Source organism: Pelmatolapia mariae, unplaced genomic scaffold (genome assembly GCF_036321145.2).
Source record: "Pelmatolapia mariae isolate MD_Pm_ZW unplaced genomic scaffold, Pm_UMD_F_2 NODE_ptg000231l+_length_33578_cov_1, whole genome shotgun sequence".
Lineage (NCBI taxonomy): Eukaryota > Metazoa > Chordata > Actinopteri > Cichliformes > Cichlidae > Pelmatolapia > Pelmatolapia mariae.
The window spans coordinates 1-22,766 of NW_027051922.1; the positions used below are offsets into that span (position 1 = coordinate 1).

Genomic DNA, 22,766 nt, shown 5'->3' on the forward strand with positions numbered 1-22,766 from the left:
GCAGCTGTAGGATCTGATGAAGTAACTGGGCCGTCTGTTACTGCAGCTGTAGGATCTGATGAAGTAACTGGGCCGTCTGTTACTGCAGCTGTAGGACCTGATGAAGTAGATGGGCCGTCTGTTACTGCAGCTGTAGGATCTGATGAAGTAGATGGGCCGTCTGTTACTGCAGGTGTATAGGATCTGATGAAGTAGATGGGCCGTCCTGTTACTGCAGCTGTAGGATCTGTTGAAGTAGCTGGGCGTCTGTTACTGCAGCTGTAGGATCTGATGAAGTAGCTGGGGCGTCTGTTACTGCAGCTGTAGGATCTGATGAAGTAGCTGGGGCGTCTGTTACTGCAGCTGTAGGATCTGATGAAGTAGATGGGCCTCTGTTACTGCAGCTGTAGGATCTGTTGAAGTAGCTGGGCGTCTGTTACTGCAGCTGTAGGACCTGATGAAGTAGATGGGCCGTCTGTTACTGCAGCTGTAGGATCTGATGAAGTAGCTGGGGCGTCTGTTACTGCAGCTGTAGGATCTGATGAAGTAGCTGGGGCGTCTGTTACTGCAGCTGTAGGACCTGATGAAGTAGCTGGTGCATCTGTTACTGCAGGTGTAGGATCTGATGAAGTAGCTGGGCTGTCTGTTACTGCAGCTGTAGGACCTGATGAAGTAGCTGGGCCGTCTGTTACTGCAGGTGTAGGACCTGATGAAGTAGCTGGGCCGTCTGTTACTGCAGGTGTAGGACCTGATGAAGTAGCTGGGGCGTCTGTTACTGGCAGGTGTAGGATCTGATGAAGTAGCTGGGCCGTCTGTTACTGCAGGTGTAGGATCTGATGAAGTAACTGGGCTGTCTGTTTACTGCAGCTGTAGGACCTGTGAAGTAGCTGGGCCGTCTGTTACTGCAGGTGTAGGACCTGATGAAGTAGATGGGGCGTCTGTTACTGCAGGTGTAGGACCTGATGAAGTAGCTGGGGCGTCTGTTACTGCAGGGGTAGGACCTGATGAAGTAGCTGGGGCGTCTGTTACTGCAGGTGTAGGACCTGATGAAGTAGATGGGGCCTCTGTTACTGCAAGGGTAGGACCTGATAAGTGGCTGGGGCGTCTGTTACTGCAGGTGTAGGACCTGATGAAGTAGCTGGGGCGTCTGTTACTGCAGGTGTAGGACCTGATGAAGTGGCTGGGGCGTCTGTTACTGCAGCTGTAGGACCTGATGAAGTAGCTGGGGCGTCTGTTACTGCAAGGGTAGGACCTGATGAAGTGGCTGGGGGCGTCTGTTACTGCAGGTGTAGGACCTGATGAAGTAGCTGGGGCGTCTGTTACTGCAGGTGTAGGACCTGATGAAGTAGCTGGGGCGTCTGTTACTGCAGCTGTAGGACCTGATGAAGTAGCTGGGCCATCTGTTACTGCAGCTGTAGGACCTGATGAAGTAGCTGGGGCGTCTGTTACTGCAGCTGTAGGACCTGATGAAGTAGATGGGGCCTCTGTTACTGCAGGTGTAGGACCTGATGAAGTAGCTGGGGTGTCTGTTACTGCAGGTGTAGGACCTGATGAAGTAGCTGGGCCGTCTGTTACTGCAGGTGTAGGACCTGATGAAGTAGCTGGGCCGTCTGTTACTGCAGCTGTAGGATCTGATGAAGTAGCTGGGGCGTCTGTTACTGCAGGTGTAGGACCTGATGAAGTAGCTGGGGCGTCTGTTACTGCAGCTGTAGGACCTGATGAAGTAGATGGGGCCTCTGTTACTGCAGGTGTAGGACCTGATGAAGTAGCTGGGCCATCTGTTACTGCAGCTGTAGGACCTGATGAAGTAGCTGGGGCGTCTGTTACTGCAGCTGTAGGACCTGATGAAGTAGATGGGGCCTCTGTTACTGCAGGTGTAGGACCTGATGAAGTAGATGGGGCCTCTGTTACTGCAGGTGTAGGACCTGATGAAGTAGCTGGGCCGTCTGTTACTGCAGTGTAGGACCTGATGAAGTAGCTGGGGTGTCTGTTACTGCAGGTGTAGGACCTGATGAAGTAGCTGGGCCGTCTGTTACTGCAGGTGTAGGACCTGATGAAGTAGCTGGGCCGTCTGTTACTGCAGCTGTAGGATCTGATGAAGTAGCTGGGCCGTCTGTTACTGCAGGTGTAGGACCTGATGAAGTAGCTGGGGCGTCTGTTACTGCAGGTGTAGGACCTGATGAAGTAGCTGGGGCGTCTGTTACTGCAGCTGTAGGACCTGATGAAGTAACTGGGCCGTCTGTTACTGCAGGTGTAGGACCTGATGAAGTAACTGGGGGCGTCTGTTACTGCAGCTGTAGGACCTGATGAAGTAGCTGGGGCGTCTGTTACTGCAGGTGTAGGACCTGATGAAGTAACTGGGCCGTCTGTTACTGCAGGTGTAGGACCTGATGAAGTAGCTGGGCCGTCTGTTACTGCAGGTGTAGGACCTGATGAAGTAACTGGGCCGTCTGTTACTGCAGGTGTAGGACCTGATGAAGTAGCTGGGCCGTCTGTTACTGCAGGTGTAGGACCTGATGAAGTAGCTGGGCCGTCTGTTACTGCAGCCGTAGGATCTGATGAAATGCAATTATTAGTATATGATAACGTGTAAGTGTTTAGCTTCAGCTAATTCTCAAATTACATGTATCATCTATCAATGTTACAAAATATTTTCTAGGTTTCCTTAGACCTTCCATAACAACAACAACAAAAAAAGACAGATAATGAGATAAGTGTTTATTGGGTTTTTTGTTGTTGTTGTATTTTAAACCTATTTGGTGAAGCTGCAAGGTGCAAGTTCTCAGTATTGCTATAAACAAAAGCATAATTAAAAACAACAACAACAACCAAAAATATGTGCATATTTTAAATGAAATTTTATGAAGTTTTATATCATTAATTTGTTTTACCATCCAGCATATTTCATGTACCCAAAGGTAAAGAAGTCCCTAGCAACAAATATTTTCAGATTGCCCTGGCAACAGTATATACTGATTGAATAAAACAAAGTGAAATCCAACTGTTCACTGTAAAAAGTGTTTGATTGTATGTTTTTGTTTTCCAAAAAGGTGCAACCAAACAATAGCCAATCCACTGGTTTCACACGAACTTGTGACTGTCACACTGTCTACACTGTGCAATGAACCTGCCTTGACACTTTAAATGTTTCATGGAAAAAGATTTTAAAAGTCAGTTTATTGAAGTATTTGTAATTAAGTGTCAAATTACAAGAAAAATGACTTTTTTGTTTTGTATTTGTAAAATGTAAAAACTAATAAAAATTAAATAATAAAAATTAAAACAGTAATTTTGTAATGAAGAAAAGAATGTAAAAAAGCCCCAGAATTGACACAGATTCTGCACTGACACCATACAATTTGCTTAATTTAGCTTTCACACATAAAAAGAATTAACCTGACTGCAGACTGCATTGGCAAGCGAATGTAGTGTAGCAACAGGGTCATAAGATAAGGTTAGACTGTTGACAGAAACGCACTAGTCAAATACTTAGATCTGCTTGTGCATGTGATAAATGGTTGCAAGGGAAAACCTGAAGCAGGTGTGCAAGTTATACCTTTATTATTAACACATAGTGCCTGGACAAGTGTGGGGATTTTTAACGTGTTTATGAACACAGAAATAAAGGGGCAAAACGTTATAACCATCTGTTTAAAAGATAATGAGTACCTGAAAATTTTAGTTTCCACAAGTTTAAAAAAGAAAATTAAAATAATTAGAAATATTTTAATTAAAGGACATTTAACGCACATCACTGGTAGCTTCCATTTTGCTACTACAAAGATAATAGTGGATTAGGAATGAGTACAAATATAAAATCTTAACCTAAATAATGCTTTTATCACTATTTATGAAAAACATTTTAAGACTTGACCTGTATTAAACAGTTTAGCTGTAATTGCAGCTCAATCTGATTCACATAAAAAACACGTTGGAAATGTGTGGCTTTAAAGTTTATGCAATAGGAACAGACTACTTACCCAAAAGGGCTACAAGTATCCAAAGGATAGACAGGCATATGAATTTTTGAGCCATTGGAAAAAAAAAAAAATCAGTGTAAACACAGAAAAGACGTCCAATGAAGGTTAGGAGTGCGCAAGTCCTTAGTTCTCAAAATCTTTGTACAGTTAGAATTCAGTTGCCCTTCACAGGCAGTTTTAATCGTTAGCCACTCCTACTCCTGTGGACAGTGCTAAAGTACAGGTCCCACCCAAAGAAGATGACCTAAGGGTTCACTTTTCAAGCCATCTATTTATCAATTTTCCATGACATAGAGTATTTCAGTTATCATTTAAACGTCGGTAAAAAAAAATGTGTCACTGATCTAATGCAATATGAAAACCATCCCAAGCCTTTATATTTACATTTCAAGAAGAAGGAAATTACCATTAACCACTCTTTTCTTGTTTAGCCCCACATTTTTACATGTTGATTTTTAAGTCTCTTTGCTTTGCATAGTTCTCTGAAGTAAGAGTGTGTTTATGTAATGTCCTTTAAATCTAAGGCTTACTTGAAATTGCATGGTTCCTTCTATGGTTAGGCCATATACAATACAATACAATACAACTTTATTTGTATAGCAGGTTTAAAAAACCAGCGGTACACCAAAGTGCTTTACAATAAAAACAGGAAAATTAAGACATGATTAAATAAAAGACTATTAACAAAGTACCACATATGTCATCAGGTTGATATATAACTATAAATTAAACCTTTCCTCATTCTGACTTAAAAATCCCTTTTCAAACTATACATGATCTAGATTCATTAATCACTAGTGCTGAGTGCTGAGTCGGTTAAGGAATATGTGCATATCAAATTATATCAAAACTCTAATCCAGAACTGGAATGTGGAAAATCTACTTAATAAATAAGGAGGGAGCTTTAGAAGTTATCACAATTGTACACGGTAAAACACATCACACCAGCTATAAGGGATGTCACATTGTTCAACTATACATGGCCAATAAAACAGGGTGGGGAGAACGATAACATGAACTTTGATTTGTAGACATCACAAGATATGTGATAAGATGATCTATGTGCAAACAGCTGAGAAAATAGAAAAAAGACTTTTAAAAAGACTTTTAAAAAGTTTTACCATTAAGATCCAAAGTACCTTCTCATTATACTTAAGTGGACCTTGATCACAATTGCAAATCTGAATCAAGTTGTGTACACCACTTCACCGTTACCATGGATGTCAATGCTAAACCATAGCATAAAGATAAAAATACATAGAGTACTGTGCAAAGATCTTGAGCCAGTCCTCATTTTGTTATATTAAACCAGGAAAATTGGAAATAGCTGCTGTCATTTTCTGAAACATGAGCAAACATACATGGAAATTAAACATGGAAGCCAAAAACAGTTTGAATAATACCTTCAAGCATGAAAGTCAATATTTGGCACAACCGCCTTTATTCTTCTACAACACCTTTATTAGAACAACAAACAAAAACTATTATCAAAGTACATCAAACACTTTCCCAAGATTAGCAAAAGATTGTGATTATGTGGTTGCTGTAACTGCTCTGGATAGTGAGCTGTTATAGCCTGTGGTGAGACTAGATGCGCTTGGTACTCCTGATACGATATATGACACAGAGTCATTGTACTGCATGAGAATCCGCACATATGGCATGGGGAGCTATGTGGAAGTAAGATTATTTCAGTGTAATTGCTGGAAATGGCTCCATCATCTGTCAGCGAGGCAGGCAAGTTTACTTGTCATTTATTTAAGTAGTCTTCAGGAATAGTCCTCCAGTTTCCATGAAGCTCTTTTTTGGATGTTGGCTGACTTTTGCTCCATTCTCTGTCAACATGATCCCACACTGCTTCAGTAATGTTGAGCTCCAAACCATAGAACCTTCTTTAATTCATTTTAGTGTCAGTTGATTTCCAGGGTTTATTTTTTTATTTCACTTTAGTTTTTGCTTTTTTATTATATTGTATTGTTTTATTGTTGGATTGTTTTATTGTTTGCTACTCTCTGTTTTCATAAGGTTTAGTGTTAGGTTTGGTCTTTTTAATGAATATTTTAAACTGTTATCTTTTATTACTGTATGGATGGCATCTGCCAAAGGCAGAATTTGGGAAAATCAGTAAAGGTATTGCAATAAAAACACAGAACTTCTTGAAAACAGTTGACTACTGTTTTGGAGGCATCCAAAGTTTAAATAAACACATCTACCAAAGCCTCGTCAGGTAGGTTGTAATACAGTTTAATAAAATAAGGTAGATCTTTATAAGAGTTATAATACAATTTTAAAACTAAGGATATTTCGTCTCTATTTTTTACATTTTAGTTAGTTTTCCAAGTTCACCAAATTGTTTTAGTTTCATTTTTCTTTCAAAAGTCTAATTTTTCTTTTTATTTCAGTTGACTAAAATGTTTTTGGTTTTTTTTTTTCACATTTTATAATTATTGTAAACTATAATAATCTTGGTAAATTCTAACTATTGTACATCTGTCCTGACCTCCTCTTTATGTGCTGACAATGAAACAAAACATTTTTAGATTTGCCCTCATTGCAGAAGACCTCTTCAGTCCAGTTCTTTTGTAATTTGTCAAACAGTAAATGGATCAGCTGAAGAGCCAGGTGAATCACTCAGATCTTGAGTAATGTCTTTCCTGGATTTTTCCCTACTTCTTAAGGACATGACTTTTAGATACTATTCATCTGCAGTATTTTTTTTTCTCTCCTTTTATTATCCATGTGACCAGTTTCCTTAGATTTTTTCTAAGGACATACTGTACATTATGTCGAGATACAGTGGTGTGAAAAGTGTTTGCCTCATTTCCTATTTTTCTGTATGTTCGTCACACTTAAATGTTTCAGATCATTAAACAAATTGAAATATTAGACAAAGATAACACACATAAAAGCAAAATGCAGTTTTTCTAAATGAAGATATTTATTATTAAGGGGAAAGAAAACCAAATCCAAACCTACATGGCCCTGTATGAAAAAGTGATTGCCCCCTAAACATAATGACTGGTTACGCCATCCTTAGCGGCAACAACTGCAATCAAGCCTTTGTGATAACTGGCAATGAGTCTTTTACAGTGCTGTGGAGGAATTTTGACCCAATTATCTTTGCAGAATTGTTGGAATTCAACCACACCAGAGGATTTTTGAGCATGAACCGGCTTTTTAATATCAGGCTACAGCATTTCAATCAGATTCAGATTGAATCAGATCAGGTCAATTGAGCTATTTGTATATATATATTAGAGCTATTTCTTATATTTTGCCAACTTTCCAATATATTGTATAATTTAATTAGTTCAGTCTGTTACTGTTATTAGTCCCCTTCAGCTTGAGGTCATAAAGAGATTCTCCATCAGAGTATTTTGGTAGACAGCAGAATTTATGCTTCCATTCACCACAGCAAGCCTTCCAGGTCCTGAGGCAGCAAAACAGCCCCAACCATCACACTACCACCATCGTATTTTACTGTTGGTATGAAATGCTGTGTTACTTTTACACCAGATGGAATGGGACACAAACCTTGTGTCTCATCAATCCACAGGTATTTTTTGAGCATTTTCCCAAAAGTCTTGGATATCATAAAGACTGCTTTTTTCACACAGGGCCATGTAGGGTTAGGATTATTATAAACATCTTCATTTAAAAACTTTGTTTTGTGTTTACTTGTGTTCTCTTTGTCAAATATTTAGAATTATTTGATGATCTGAAACACTTTAGTGTGAAAAACATACAAAAAAATAAGAAATCAGGAAACACTTTTTCATACCGCTGTATTTTGGACTCACCTTGTTGGTACAAAAATACTAAGTGGAGTTAATGGGAATAAAAGTTTTGTTTTTAAAACAGGCTGAAACACCCAATGAATCCTAGGTCCACTACTGATGATGTGTCCTAAAGTTTTAATATTAAAATCTAGATCAGTTTTCTAATCCCAAAACCTAACCAAGGAAGGTAAAAAGAAACTAAAAATGGCAGAATAGCTTGTGATAATTGACCAAAACACCCTGTGGAGTTGAGGCACACAACGATGTGTCCCGTTGGTAAAGTTTCCAGGCTGCCTTTCCTCATAGTAGCCATCCCTCAAGACTTTCTCCATTTGAAGCAATGCATTATCAGGGATTGTAACATCTAGTCCTTTTGTTGAATCAAAAGTAAAGTGGCTAAAGACATAATTTAAAATGGGTTCTTTGCTAAGTTGTCTGTTACGTGTAGACACAACACTTGCTTCTTTGATGTTTAAATAATCCATAAATCAGTTTTAAGTGACAAAACAAACAAAAAGATTCCTCTGAAATGTTCAGAAACAACAACTGGAAATGAGTGAAAAATCAGCCAACGTCCAAATGAATCAAGAGGTGGCTCAAGACTTTTGCATGTTACTGAATGTGTCCATTTGGAAAATTGTTACTAAAAACAGATAAATCTGAATAATGCAAACAGCAATTATAACGTTACTACTTGTTTCTTGAGTGAGTCTTTAGTCATGAACTACAGAAGTATATGAACTGTGTTTTTAAAGGATTATTGCCTGTTTATTGTCTGATAAGTGTGCGTGCAAATGCAGATATCTACCTATCTAGTCCAAAGCTACGTGTTTTGCCAGAATGTTTTGTAGACATGCCATGACTACGCGGCAATAACAGCAAAACCTCTTGCAAAATCTAAGTCCAAAGTCACCTATAACTCTACGCATCTGTATCCCCACCCAAGGTGTTTCTCCTGACAGTGACGCATATCCCACCTATGATGACTGTGATTAAGAACATGATTTTCATGAAAGGGAAGGAGGGTGATAACAGCTTGGCACAAAAAGTCAGCACTAATCATTATCTTGAAGAACCCTCGTCCTTGAAGGCTCCTCAAATGATTGGTTTGATTTTTTTTTTCACCAGCCAATAATGTAGCATCACAGTTCATGACTCAAATAATATCACATAAGTCACCATTAAAATAGCTTTACTGCTTCTTGACGTAGGCTTGCAAATCTGGAAGTATGATGTGTCAAAGATTATTCTTCCAAAACATCCATTAACACAAAGAGTATAGCTCCAAATGTGAGTCAGTCACCGCACACTCATGTCCTGTGTTAAAAAGCCATTGTCTTTTGGTCACTAGCTGATTTACCCTTCATTTGAACAGGTGCTCAGTCTATTTCAGTCTCAGGAGTGTGTTGAATCTCTCTCTCTCTTAGTGTTTTTATGCACTCATACAATAAATGGGTTGGGTTGCTATGCAGTTAATTCTGGTAGCTGATTGATCAACAAATCAGTGCTCAGGTTTTGGTTACTGAAATTCTAGTATTTTGTTTCCATATAAGGACTAATTGGCAGGCATTTGTGTCTGTGCAATGTGTCAACACCGTCTACACATAACTGCATTCTGACCTCTAAACACCACTGTAGCAGAAACTGTGAACTTAAACCTGAGGCTTTAAAACTGGAGGCCACAAACTGCATGTGGGCTGCATCATCTCTATGTCATGTCATATCTGGTTCCAACATTTGGAGAGCCATGATGTGTTAGTCCAGAGTCCTCTATGATTGTAATTAGCTGATGAGCTTGACATAATTTTCACACTATAAGTGATCCTTCATCATTCGCTTACAAGCTTTTTGACAACTTCCCATTCATCATTCAGGCATTTACATAATACTGGCCTTTCAAGACTGAAAGCCATTATTTTCCATCAATTATCATTGGGTATATTTATGACAACCCTTTGCAACCTATTACCAGGCAAGAACATAGCTCTGAAAATTTTTGGATTACATTTCAGAAAATTGTTTACTTTATATTTCTCACCACCGCTCACTATTCAGAGCAGTGGCGAGACCTAGAATCACCTGGTAATGCTCATACGTCCGATACAGATAACAGTTTACGGGCATGGGAATTAGCATATGTGGCACGAAGGATATATGGAAGCAAACATGGGAATATATCAACGAGATTATAACTCTGTCAGTGTTACGCCCCCATCGTCTGGCAGCAGAGCCTCTTGTCAAATAATACTGTAATAAAAAATTTAATCGTGTCCGGGGAGGGATCGCATCAGAGATGGTAAACTGTATTTACAAACCTAGTTCCTTGTTTGCCGAAATGGAAGCTTCTAGTGCGTTATTTGATGTTGGTACTGAAGTGCTAATATATTTGCTCCTATTTAAATGTAGTAGACATCGACTACATAAGAGGGCCAATAGCTGTTATTATGCCACCAAAATCTGAATAGTTAAAAGCACAGAGTTATATTTATGTGAATACAGTAGCCTGCTTCGATATAGTACTGAGATATCTGAAGTTAAATTCTTTCTGATCCTTATCAATAAGCATTTCTAATCAACAGTATTGAGGAATCTTTTGGATTTTGATACTTCTGGGAGACATAACGACAAATGTGCTATTTTTTGTAACAAAAAGTTTTTATTGGCTTCTCTAATCCGTTCATCATCTCAATAACAGGTACAGCCTGGGAAATCGTATCACATGGGGTCTAGAACAAATAAGACAAAGGAACGGGGAGGCCTCTGCTACAAAATTTGGTATTGAGGTGACAGTCAGAAAAAAAGCCATACAAAAAATGTATTTATCATGCATACTGAAGGAAAAAAAAAAAAAAAAAAAAAATGAACACACGTTTTTAGTGTTTTTGTACATTTTTGTAAACAATATCCTTCTAGAGATCATATCAAAACACATTATGGCAAGTAGCAAAAATAAGGGATATAACATGAGAAAAATGAATGTTCTATGAGGCATCTATAATGCAACACTGCTTGGCGTGGATGTTTTTTTACAGAAAGAAAAAAAAAAGAAATACATTTGCATTTTGATGAGTCATTTGCTCTATTATTGTAAACACAGGCAGTGTTAAATGATTATACAATATGTCGAAACTATACTACAAATATTCCCACTACATACATGAAACGCGTGTCCCTGCTTTTTTTTTTTCTTTTTTTATGCTTTAGTGATATGAGGTATATTTAGGTCAATCTTTTTGTCTTTTCCCCCCCCCCCTCCATTCACCCACTCTTTTTTTTCCCCTCTCCTTTAAAAGCATAGTGTGTGTTTGGAGTGAAGTGGCTGGTCAGTCAGTCTTTGTTCCCTGTGATCTGAGCAGCTTCAAAGTCTCTTGGCTGTGGAGCTCACAGACATAGGAAAAGGAAAGAGGAGGGGGCTACAGCTCACAGGAAATCAACTAAATTAAATATCAACCCTGGCTGCCGGGACAAAATGGCTTTAGCCACGGAAGACAAAGAAGGCCATTGTTTATTCTTGCGAGTGCAGGGCTGCATTTATGGGGAAGGGAGGTGGACATAACTTTTTCTCTTTCTTAACTGTATAACCGAACCGATTCCTTGGAGTTACTACATCAGTGTGTTTTAAGCAAATCATAACAAATGAGAGGGATTGGCTGTAGGTCCGGTGATTACTTGCCTTAAAGAAAAAAAAAAGAAAACAAAAAACAAGAAATCTGCAAAGTCAGTTGTGGCTAGTGAAAAATAAATAAGAAGGTACAAGTATGCTGTCAACATACTCATACGTTTAAAGATATAGGGGTTCCAGCATGTCAGCCCATCTCTCGAAAACACTTAAATACAAAGAGGTACTCTCAAAATATTGTATAACAAAAATTATGGCAAATCTTTTTTTTTTTTTTAACATCACCCGAAAAACCGTAACAAAATAAAAAAACAACAACAACAAAAAAAAAAAAACAACCCAGCCCCCCCACCCCAAATCTTCTAGCCTTGAGAAAGGCATCACATCAAAATACATTTAAATGCCCACGGTCATGCCTAGTCAAACCCTATCAAAGCCCATCAAATAACCCACCCTCACCTCCCTCCCTCCCCATTACCCACCCTTCCATCCCTCCCTCCCCAAATCCCATTCACAGTTTTCTCCTCTTAAAATAATATTAATAATCATTAGCATAATAATGACGTATCACATATGCAAATTGAATGGGTTATTGTTGTTTCCAATGATGATTTGTTTTTTTTAAAAAAAAGTGCTTGTTTCATTCCACTGACACAAAGGAACAGCAAGGAGTGGAGTAGAAAAAGTGGTGAAAATAACCCAAAAATAAAAGAAAAGGAAAAAAAAGAAATTAAAAATCACTTCTGCAACAGCACGTTGAAAAGATCAGAGACTGGCGCTCACTCTCAAAACAGACGGCTGTAACGGTGGTGCAGAGTTACTTCGACAACCAAGCTGCTGCGCAGAAGCAGAGTGTGTTTGTACAGGCTTCATCAACTGACACTGACCAATCAGTGATGTTCAAACATCCTCTTCACTTCAGAGCGGTGTGAAAACAATGCACTAGACTTTGCTACAAATCATCCTAACTGATGTACACGTGGCTCTCAACTAAAAAAAATAATAATAATAATAATGTGAATGTCTTCACATTTACAAAACAGTACCATAATCTCGACAAAGCTACACGCAGTAGAAACCATACATGATCACCTATTGTAATTCGTTGTTCTGACAAGTTAAATAAACCCACCCCTCCCAAAAAAACAAAGAAAAAAAATCAAAGCTTTGAAGTATCAAGAATACCTGTAAAACTGTGCTAATTGCATCTCATAATACAAAGTCTTATTACACAATTTTGCCTATTTTCCTGAGTTAATACGTTTCTTGTAACAGACAATATATACTTTTTTTGCCATTTGAATTCTGGGCCTTTCCCTGACACAAATGTTATTATTACTGAAATCATCAACACTATTATTACTTTACAATTGTATGATGATTGGTAAAACAAGGGTACAGAAGATGAAGAAAAAGAAAAAAAAAACCAAACAAAAAAAACAGCAAGTTCATAGCTACCCTCTAAATGTTTTAAATTACATTTATATCTACGGTATGTTCATATCAAAAATCACTACTCTTCAACAGAAAATTAAGCGACTACATAATAAAAATGAGAATTTTCTTTTTAAAAATTGCATTTGAGGCCATGGAAGACCCTCCCTGGTCATTTCTGTATTAACATTTAATGGCAGTGTTAGAAAAAAAAAAAAAAGAGTTTGCTACAAGAACAAAATTAGGATGGTGGAGGGGGGCTTTTATGAACAGTAACAGAACAGCCCCCCCTTACTGGATACACCTCGTTTGACCCTTATCTGAAACTTTGGCTTGTCGGGGTTTTTGATCCTGTACTCACTGGCTCACTGACGTCAGCTAACAAACTGGTATACCCTGAGAATTCTGACACTGGAGTCCGTATTCGATGGTCGACCTCTGTCCCAGGATCACTGCCGTAGCTCAGAGGGGTCCGACGTCCTGACTTGAATTGGGAGCCAAAGGCTTGGGCGAAGTTCTCAATCTGGTATGTGGTTTCTTTCGGGGGGTTCAGTGGGGACAGGTCTGGATAGGTGGAACCATTTGTGGGTGCTGGAGCGCTTCCTCCAGCCTTGGGTTGCTGCCCCTTGGAGCTCTCTGCCGGGGCAGTGAGGTCCTGGGGAGGTAGGCTGAAGGTGCCGGGTGAGTGCTGCTTCTCCAACTGCTCAGTGAGCTCCTGAGATGGAGTCAGCTGCTGGTGGCTAGCAGATTCCAAGCTTAGGTGGTAGCCTGTCTGGGAGGGGGATCCAACGAGCATACCATAGTGGGATTTTGAGGAGGACGAGGAGGAGGTTGATGAAGGAGCAGCGATGGGCAGCGGGGATGAGACAGCAGGCGGGTAGCCACAGTCCAGTGGGGATGTGGTGTACACGTGTTTGTCAGAGAACAGGGGCCCTGTGGGACTGGAGCTGCTTGAGAGGAGCGGGAAGGGCCCTGTTGCACCGAGGCTAGGGAAGGGTCCGCTATGGCTGGTGCGTTCCAGAGCCTGCAGGAGGAACTTTGAGTACTCGCTCATCACTGCTGTTTTGTCACCACCATTCGGCGAGTCATCCTCCAACTCCGGAGTAACAGGAGCTGCTGGCTGAAGGTCTACATGGTGTGGGTGGTCTGACAGGTCGAAAGTCACATCATGGTGGTGTGTTCCCTCTGGTTTATGGCTATAATGGTCTAGCAGGCTTTGCAGTACCTCATCTGGAATGCCCGACTTGTCGTGCTTCAGTTCCAGTGGCGAGGAGTCTAGCATGGCCAGGGTGGGCTCAGGTCCCAGGGAGCCCTGTATTACGCTACTGCCCTGGGATGCCATGTGCAGGGAGCCAGCTCCAAAGTCATTGTTAACTGCATGGAGGTAGCGCCGCTTTTTCACAAACTGCATTGCATCGTCATAGTTGCTGCTGGTGGTGGGCCCCTGCTTGTTGCCCCCGGGTCCCTGAAGCAGACCCATGTTATCTAGGCCAGAAGCCTCCACGTGATCCATGGAGCCGGGCTTCTGACCCAACAGTTTTTGTCCATCAGAACCATCTTCCAGAGAAAGGAGGCCCTTATCAAGTCCCTTACGGCCAGCCTTTTTAAACACCAATTTGGGACTACGTCCCTGCATGACCTGGTCAGAGCCCGAGGGGTCCATGCTGAAGTCTTGCAGGCCCAAGTCACGGGCCATCACCCCAGAAGATGAGGCCGCTGCCGCCGAGGCATTCTTCTTTCTCTTGCGTTCGCTGCCCTCACCATTTTTGGACTTTGCTCTCCTGCGTCCGGAGGTGGTAGAGTTTCCCTGAGTGAGTGAATAGCTGCCCTGGCCTAGCTCTGCTTCGCTGAGCTCCAGCATGCTTGGGTCTAGGCCCTTCTTTATGGCTTCTCCACAAGTCCGTTTGTGCTTCAGTAACCGGTCTGTTCTTGAGAAAAACTAAAAGAGAGAAATGTGGGTTTAGTCTCCGCTGATGGACATTAGTATCTCTAAAATCCCCTTTTTGAAATTTTAACAGAAAATATACTGCAGTGGCAAGCAGCTGGGAACATAGCCACTGAATTTGAACAACAGAACTTTATATTCGCTGACCTCTTGTGTGATACAGCTAATCCCATTAAGACCAGGGCTTAAGAGTGGCTTAGATATAAATGCTCAGATGCAAATTATGATAATATATGCACAACTGAATAAAGAAGGATTTCAAACATATTTAAAAGCTCAAGGAAATGTACACAAAACTAAACAGAGACAGAGAGACTACAAAGTGCCTACTTGTTGGCAGGTGTCGCAGCGATATGGCTTCTCGCCACTGTGTGTCCTTTTGTGCCTCTCCATGTGGTACTTCTGGATAAAGCGCATGTTACACTGGTCACAGCTGAAAGGTTTTTCCCCTGAAAAATACAGCAGTGACAGCATCAGGGCCTGTACAACTCCCAACAAGTTTACAAAATAAACACGCTGTTCTGGTAGAGCCATTTATTTGAGTTACTGTGTCGGGACTCACCACTGTGAATCTTCTCGTGCCGCTGGAGCAGGTACTTCTGAATGAAGCTCATGTTACACTGACTGCACCGGAAAGGCCTCTCACCTGTGCAGTCAAGAGTACAACCATCCGCTCACCACATTAATTAAATCCCAGCCCGCGCCATAACTGAAGTCAAAATAAAATCTATGCTATTCTGGTCGGGTTGCGTCAATATAAGAAACCTGTGAGAGACGTGTAGTAACCAGTAGATATAACAACATATTAGCATGTTTGAGAAACTCCACTGCATTACAGATGTAGCATTGCAAAGATGCTATTACAAATCAATGTCTGTAATAATGGAAAAACAAGGAAATGGTTTCAAAATAAAAATCATATTGGATGGATTTTCCGTTAAATGGTTTATGAGTTCTACTTCAATGAGCTAAGTGAGGAATTCCCAGCACAGAGAATGATTAAGATTTCCAGATAGACATGACTAATCCGTGACTCAACGCTGGCTTTAGTGACTGTCTGGTTTCAAAAGAGGCCCCAGGTGCTTGTGGTGAAGAGCACAGCGCCACATGTGTAGATCCATCACATCACAAATCCAAATTTCATTTTCATTCCTCAAATTCTGGTAACAGATCTTTACCCCTAATGGCAGATTCCAGCTGCCTTGAAATGAATCTGGAGCTATGTGATTTATACAAACTTATCAGATGTGTTATAAAGCAAAGAGACACAAGAAACAGACACTGCCTCTTATAGCTTTCTCTATTCTGTTGCTGATTTAACGCATCCTTTTTGCATCTCTCATCACTTCATACCCCCCAACTTAAAGCATTGCAAAGCAACTTCAACAAAAAAAAAAATCATTTGAATGTATTTATTGTTTAAATGCATGAAAACACAGTGCCAAGAAGCACTGAAAGTCTCTCACCTGTGTGTATGAGCACGTGTCTACGCAAGTGGTAGGAGCTGCGGAAGGCAGCATTACAGTGCTCACAGATATGTGGTTTAGAGTTGGGGGATAGGCAGGCTCCATCTGCATCCAGCATCATGTTCTAGAAGGGGCAAAAAAAACAGAAACAAAATACAAAAAACATGAGTATAAGCTCAAAATAATAATTTGCTGATTTGAATCAACACTGTAGGATACCTTTCAACTAACAACGCACATCATTTTCTTGTATAACGAGTCTAGAAAAGTCACCGACCTTTGCAGCATCACTGCGTTTCCTTCGAGCTTTGCCTCCCTGTCCATCTCCATTGCTCTTCCGTCCTCTTCTACCTGACGACTCTTTTGGCTCTTTAACTTGTCTCCCAGACATCTAAAGGCAAACACAACAAGCATTGGATTATTTAATTTAGTTCAGTTCATTACGGACTAATAAAATATTCTGATTCTGATACACGCAGTTAACAGATGGCTGATATCACTGCTGTCACAGTCAACCAGGCACCATTATATAAAATTTCCACCCTGAAAGTAAAGGGAAGAAACCAAGCAGAAACAAGGAAACTGGAAAGCTTTACACTAAACTAAACAACAATAAATCTGAAATAATATCTAAAAAAAAACAACCCCATCTCACCGGTTCTCCAAGGGTGCGGACATTGCTGAGGCTGAGGTCATGCAGGAGCATGTTCTGGTGATTTTGATGGTGGGTTCCAAAAGACATATCTGCCATGTCGGTACCACTCTTCCCCGCGCCCCCTCCACCACAGTTCACCCCCTGTGCTCCACCCACGCCGTAGAGGGGCATACGGTAATCCAGCTCACTTGGCCGCTCCTGCTTAATGCCCATGCTGTGAAGGAAGCCCCCTGTGTTTGCAGCAGTGGCGCCCTGGTGTTCTGGAGGTGAGTCACGTTCTTTCTTCAGGATCATCTCCTGGGGCAACTCGCCCATGACGGACTGCGAGGCCAGCCGTGTAAAGCTGGTGACTGGCGGTAAGTGGCTGAACATAAGCATACCTGGTGCAAAATTGGGGTCCATGCCTCCGTTTCGCAAAAACTCATTGCCTATCTTGTCCTGAATAATACTCATGGTGGTAAGTTTCCTTTGTGCAGGGGAGAAGGAGGGTAATTAATCTAAAAAGGAATGCAGGAGGAGAATATCCTGAAAGAGAGAACAGATAAAAAGCCGTGTTCATGATAACAGGCACGAGAGAGTTCACAGATCCAAACAAACCACTTCATTTTGATGTGTGTCCTTATCACAGCATCACTTCCTCAATCTATAACAGCTACAAAGCAGAGCTACAACAAATTAAACCATTATTGATTAAATAATTCCTACATATTGGCTAATTACCTAATTATTTTAACTCTGCTACAAAGCCTTTGTGCCCTATAATAACCTCTAAATTTTTCTAAATCTTTAAACTTTTTATTTATTACATAATTTTCTAGGACTGACCAAAACACTGGGTTTGATAACTGAAAACCTCAGGGTATGATTTGCAAATATAGTCAGTTTCCAAAGGGAAAAATTTTTAAATCATGTGATATGTCTTACTTAAAACAAATACCTCACTTTACAATTTACAACCAAGCATAATAAAACATCTATTACAACAATAGACTGAAGTACTCTATAATAACTTGCATCAACACACTCAATATACCACAGAATTTGGCATGGGTTATGTCAAAATGTTTCATCAAGAAATTTCAGTTTGAAAATTGTGTGAATGAAGATTTTTGATTTTACATAAAGGAATACAAGTATTTTCTGAATGTACCAGAAAAGACATGGTAAGGATTAATATAAATGCATGTGAGCTTAGTGAAGTGACTTTAAAGTCATAGAAACCCCAAAACTATTAAGCTTTTTGAGGGGGCACTAAAACCACACCATTTCTATTCAATACCAGCAGGAGGAGGTGAAAAAAAATCAAAGATTGCATCTGAAATATTTAATCCTCCTCACGTATTGTTCTACATCTAACTCCACATGTGACTTGGACGGCAGCCAAAATAAAATCGGTGTAGTAGCTTGATCGCTTAGACGTGCATCCCTATTGTTTTGCACTTTGATGCATGCTGGACCACACCGCTTGCCATCTCTGACTAATAAACCCAGCATGAGCGCAAAAGCTGGAGGCACTGGGCTGGAGTACTGGCAAATTAATCGGTTGAGTACACTTGCCTAAAACAAACGATATTTAGGTCAAATCGTGCCAGACATTAGGAGTGATTTTACGCAGACACAGTCGGGGGACTGTAAGCGCGGTGTTTGTGGAGAACAAGCAGAGTGAGAATTTATTGTTTGGTCTGCACCAGCTGACCATTTGGCTACGTGACACTGGTGTTCAACAGAAAGCGGATGAGCTTTTGTGATGCATAGTAGTTAGCCAGCTAGTTAGCATAGTTAGCTACCCGACTAACCACAATGAGACAACGCATCTCTGCGACCTCAATCAAAACAATCGCCTAAAAATGCCCCAGAAACGAAAAATCAGCCCCTCAAATAAAAGTCACAGCAATCCCCAGAGTTACAGGGCTCCAAATAACCGTGTGTGTGCTCAGCAATTCATAATTTGACAAGAAATATAACCTTTTAGCATGTTACCTATAGTTGCTATCAAGCTAGCGCACGCTAAAACAGCAGCGCTGATTTAATGGTATCAAGGTAAATATTTATGAAATTCATCAGTCTGATTATTTGTAGGGAGTTTTTTAAAAAGTGAACTGGCACGTTTTGGGCAGGAAAATAGAAGAAATGGCTATTAACGTGAAGTTAAAACGCACGGTGGCTTTGAAGTGAGCTCAGCGAAACGAAACGCTCATTCTCCAATTCCCCAGCTTTGATGACGCTCGTGAAATCAAATCTGTCTGGCTGCGAGCGACGCTGGCGCTCCGTTTATTGATAGCTAACTTTAGCTGCAATTACAAGCACACAATGCTCACCGGGACACTCGGATATCAAATCATTCCTCCCCGTTTCCCCTCGTACATGCGGACATCCGACCTAATAAGCGAGCTACATGAAAACTGCGTGCTTTGCAGCAGCTGTGTTTATAACAATCAACTTGCCACGAGCTAGCTCGTTAGCCGTTAGCTGCCCCGACTGAAAACCCGCATTACGGCCCGTGGAAGAGAAACAATGATGCTGGCTCTCCGTGCATCCCCCGTTTGCGCCGAGCCAGACAATCGTTCGCACGAATCTCTACAAAGTCCTAAGAGAAAATCGCTCCGATTAAAAACCAATTTAATTTCCCACTCACCTACACATGACCGCAGCTGGTTTCCAACGTGCCCGTATTCTCTCTGTAATCGCCGCTTTGGGGTTTTATTGCCAAAACATTGTTCTCCGGCGTTCGCTGTTTTCTTCCATCTTGTCCTGGCGCGGGGAATTATGGGTGTCGCGGACGGGTCGTGAGAGGAGACAGGCGAAGTGCTGCTGAGGTTTCAGAGGTGCTCAACTGTGCTGCTTCAGAAGCTCCGTGCACAGAAGCGTATAACGATACTGCCTCACTATAATGAGAGTTTAAGTGTAGATCTGCGACATTTCTAACTGGGTTAATGCTTAGGTTAAAGGATACTTTCACCTCCTTTGACACACATTTTAATATACATGGTTAGATGTGCACTTTGTGGCACTTCACAACATAAACTCACTCACAACCACGTGGCTAATATTGTGAAGATCTGCTTCTGTAGAACCTCTAAAAGTGTTCTGTGGTGACTGGGATACATATTTTGAATCCCATGGACTGTAAAATCAGTGGATGAAATTTGTTCCCACCGATACATTTATTCATATAACACCAAACCAATAGAACACCAAATCATATCATCAGTCTCCTGAAGGTGCTTTATATTGTAAAGACCTTACAGTAATACAGAGAAAACCCCTACAATCAGTTGGCAAAAGAGGGAAGGAAAAACTCCTTTTTAACAGGAAGAAACCTTCAGCAGAACCAGGTTCAGGGAGGGAAGCTATCTGCTGCAACAGAAGAAAAACACGTTTTTCAGCATCACTCTGACACAGCGTGTTTAGAATTTTAGAGTTATTGCGCAAATGCAAGAAAGCAGCCCCATAGATAACGATCAGCATGACTCTAGCCTGAGGACATGGCATTTGTCCTTTGGCTCTTGAGCTGTTCCTGAATAGAGTTTGGAGTGTGACGGTTTATGTCATCGACATGTGGCAGGCTGCTACGGTTTGGGAGTGCTGTTTAAATACTGTGTGGGCTTGGCCTTCAGCTGTGTTTAGTATGATATGTAAAGTAACATATAGGACTCAAGGTTTCCCAACTGAGTATTGTTCTGTAAAGAGATAACAGTACAACTTCAGTAGCAACTTAATTAATTTCATTTGCCAGTCATTGTGTTAATTCTTGTTGTTTATCTCAAGTTTGACAACAGAAAGCATAGAAATATAGAAATCATAAACCGTTTTTATGGTGTAAGAGTTTGTACAGTCCTAACAAGCTTGAAAGTCAATATTTAGTATGACCACTTTTCCTTTTCAACACACTCTGTTAGAAAAGTCTTCAGGAGTGTGTCTCCAGGCTTCCTGAAGGACATTTAAAGCTCTTTTTTGGATATTGGCTGTCTTTTGTTCCGTTCTCTGTCAAGATGATTCCAGTGTGCTTCAATAACTTTTAAGCTCTGGGCTCTGGGGAGGCCAATACATGACTGGATGGTGTTCCACTGTATGTTTTTTATCCATTAAGGTATGCTTTTACTGCATTGGCAATGTGTTTGGAGTCATTTTCATGCTGAAAAATGAAGCTGTTGCCAATCCGATGTTTTCCAGATGGTATTACGTGATGGATCAGAATCTAAAAATACTTTTCTGCATTCATAATTTAATAAATTTCGACAAGATCCCCCAACACCACTGGTAGAAATGCACCGAGTTTTACAGATGGCTGTCGACACTTACGGTTGTGCCTCTCTCCTGACCTCCTCCATACATACTGTAGATGATTTAAACCAAAAATTTGAAATGTAGATTCATCACTCCATAAGACCTGTTGCCACTGATTTTAAGTACAGCTGTTGTGTAATTTTGCATTCCTCAGCCTCCTTATTTCTTCAGGACTCAACTTTCAGGTATCCTTCATCTGCTGTAAATAGGTTTTTAGGTCTGCAAATTTTCTTCTTTTGCCTTCTACTTCTCAAGTTGTCTTTTAAGAACAGACCATACTGAGATATGGCAAGTTTTCAGCTAAATGATATGGTGGTGCAAAAATGATATCGTATGCCTGCCTGCCTGTAGATTTGACTAAAGAAAAGGGAACAAATTATGTGTTTCCCTTGAGTTAGGTGGATGGTTTTATATACTTGAATGAGTCATAAAAAAAAGAAAGAAAGAAAGAAAATTCCTCTGAAAATATTAAGGTACAAAGAGTGGACTGAAAATAAGTGACAGCCAATGTCCAAAGAAAAACTTTCAAGGCCTTCAAAAAGACACGGAAGCAAAATATAAAGAAATAAATACTTAAGAGGTTACAATGAATTCAAAATACTAGAACAAGAAACATGAATTAAGTCTAAAATTTTAACCCACTGCAGTTCGAGGGTCTGTAACGTGAAAAATATTCACAGTGTGAAGGTTAAATTTTGCTTGACTTCAATAAATATACTTAGTTTAATTTATAATTTAAAAGTGATTTTCCAAAGGTTGGTTGACTGAATGACACTTTAGGGAGCCAGCATGTTACTGAGACCTGCCTAGAGACAATACACATCAGTACTTAATGTTTTTTATGAGCTTGTTCAAAGGTTAGTGGTTTATGTCAGTAACTGTCCTTTTTGAAATGGTTTATATATATTAATCATTACTGAAGCAGCTGTATGTTGAGCAAGAGTTCCAAGAAAGGGAAAATTTGTTCTATTTTTGTCCTACTCTTTCATACTTTAACACGAACTGTTTTAAACTGAATTTAATATGCAGTAGTGGATTTTTTCCTTGTCTTGACCACTCAAAATATCACCAAGGCCTGCTGTTGGTCCATGAGCTGCACTTTGAGAACCACTGCTTTAAAAAAAATGAAATTAAGGTCAAGATCACATTGTGCTTATTTTCTAAAGATAAAGTGCTGGTTAGCATTTCTTTGGAAAAATCTAGAGCTTGTGACTCAGGCTGTTTTATCACCAGTGTAAATGTTATTGCAGTGGAATAGTGGTGGTAAACATTTCTTCATGGAACATTTTATTTTCTATTGAATAAAAAAGTAATAATAATAAAATGAAAGTTTCTTCTGTTGTGTGATGAGAGTCTTTTTTATTTAGGTTGTCAAAGCACTGCATTTGTCATTGAGTAGAAATGGTTATTCTGACTGATTGCACTGCAATTCTTGAGAGCTTTTTTCCTCCCACGTATGCATTTTCATTTGACAGTCAATATCATAAAGTATATATATGAATAAAAAGAGACACTTTGTTTTTTTCATTGTGACCTTGGAGTGTTTTCTTGTTGACTGAGCCGAAAAAAAAACCACCTCAGTAGTTGCGCAAATAAACTGATAACTATGTCATAATCACAAC

General features: G+C 40.2%; 1 protein-coding gene across 1 annotated transcript; it reads right to left on the minus strand.

Annotated features, from left to right (window-relative positions):
* Positions 1-11,883: 11,883 nt before the first annotated feature.
* Positions 11,884-19,607, minus strand: LOC134622823 (zinc finger protein 281-like). The gene is made up of 7 exons (XM_063468154.1): positions 19,493-19,607; positions 16,858-17,382; positions 16,480-16,593; positions 16,203-16,326; positions 15,299-15,382; positions 15,067-15,185; positions 11,884-14,730 (listed from the first exon to the last, which is right to left on the minus strand). The coding sequence occupies exons 2-7, from the start codon at positions 17,308-17,310 to the stop codon at positions 13,108-13,110; spliced, it is 2,517 nt and encodes an 838-aa protein (XP_063324224.1). The 5' UTR covers positions 17,311-17,382; positions 19,493-19,607; the 3' UTR covers positions 11,884-13,107.
* Positions 19,608-22,766: the final 3,159 nt, after the last annotated feature.

Excerpts from the sequence above, each read along its gene's own strand:
- LOC134622823 (XM_063468154.1), bottom strand. The coding sequence starts at position 17,310 with ATGAGTATTATTCAGGACAAGATAGGCAATGAGTTTTTGCGAAACGGA. Across the intron at positions 16,594-16,857 it reads TCCGCACCCTTGGAGAACCG|ATGTCTGGGAGACAAGTTAA; the intron begins GTGAGATGGGGT and ends GTTTGCCTTTAG. Across the intron at positions 14,731-15,066 it reads GCTGCGACACCTGCCAACAA|TTTTTCTCAAGAACAGACCG; the intron begins GTAGGCACTTTG and ends TCTCTCTTTTAG.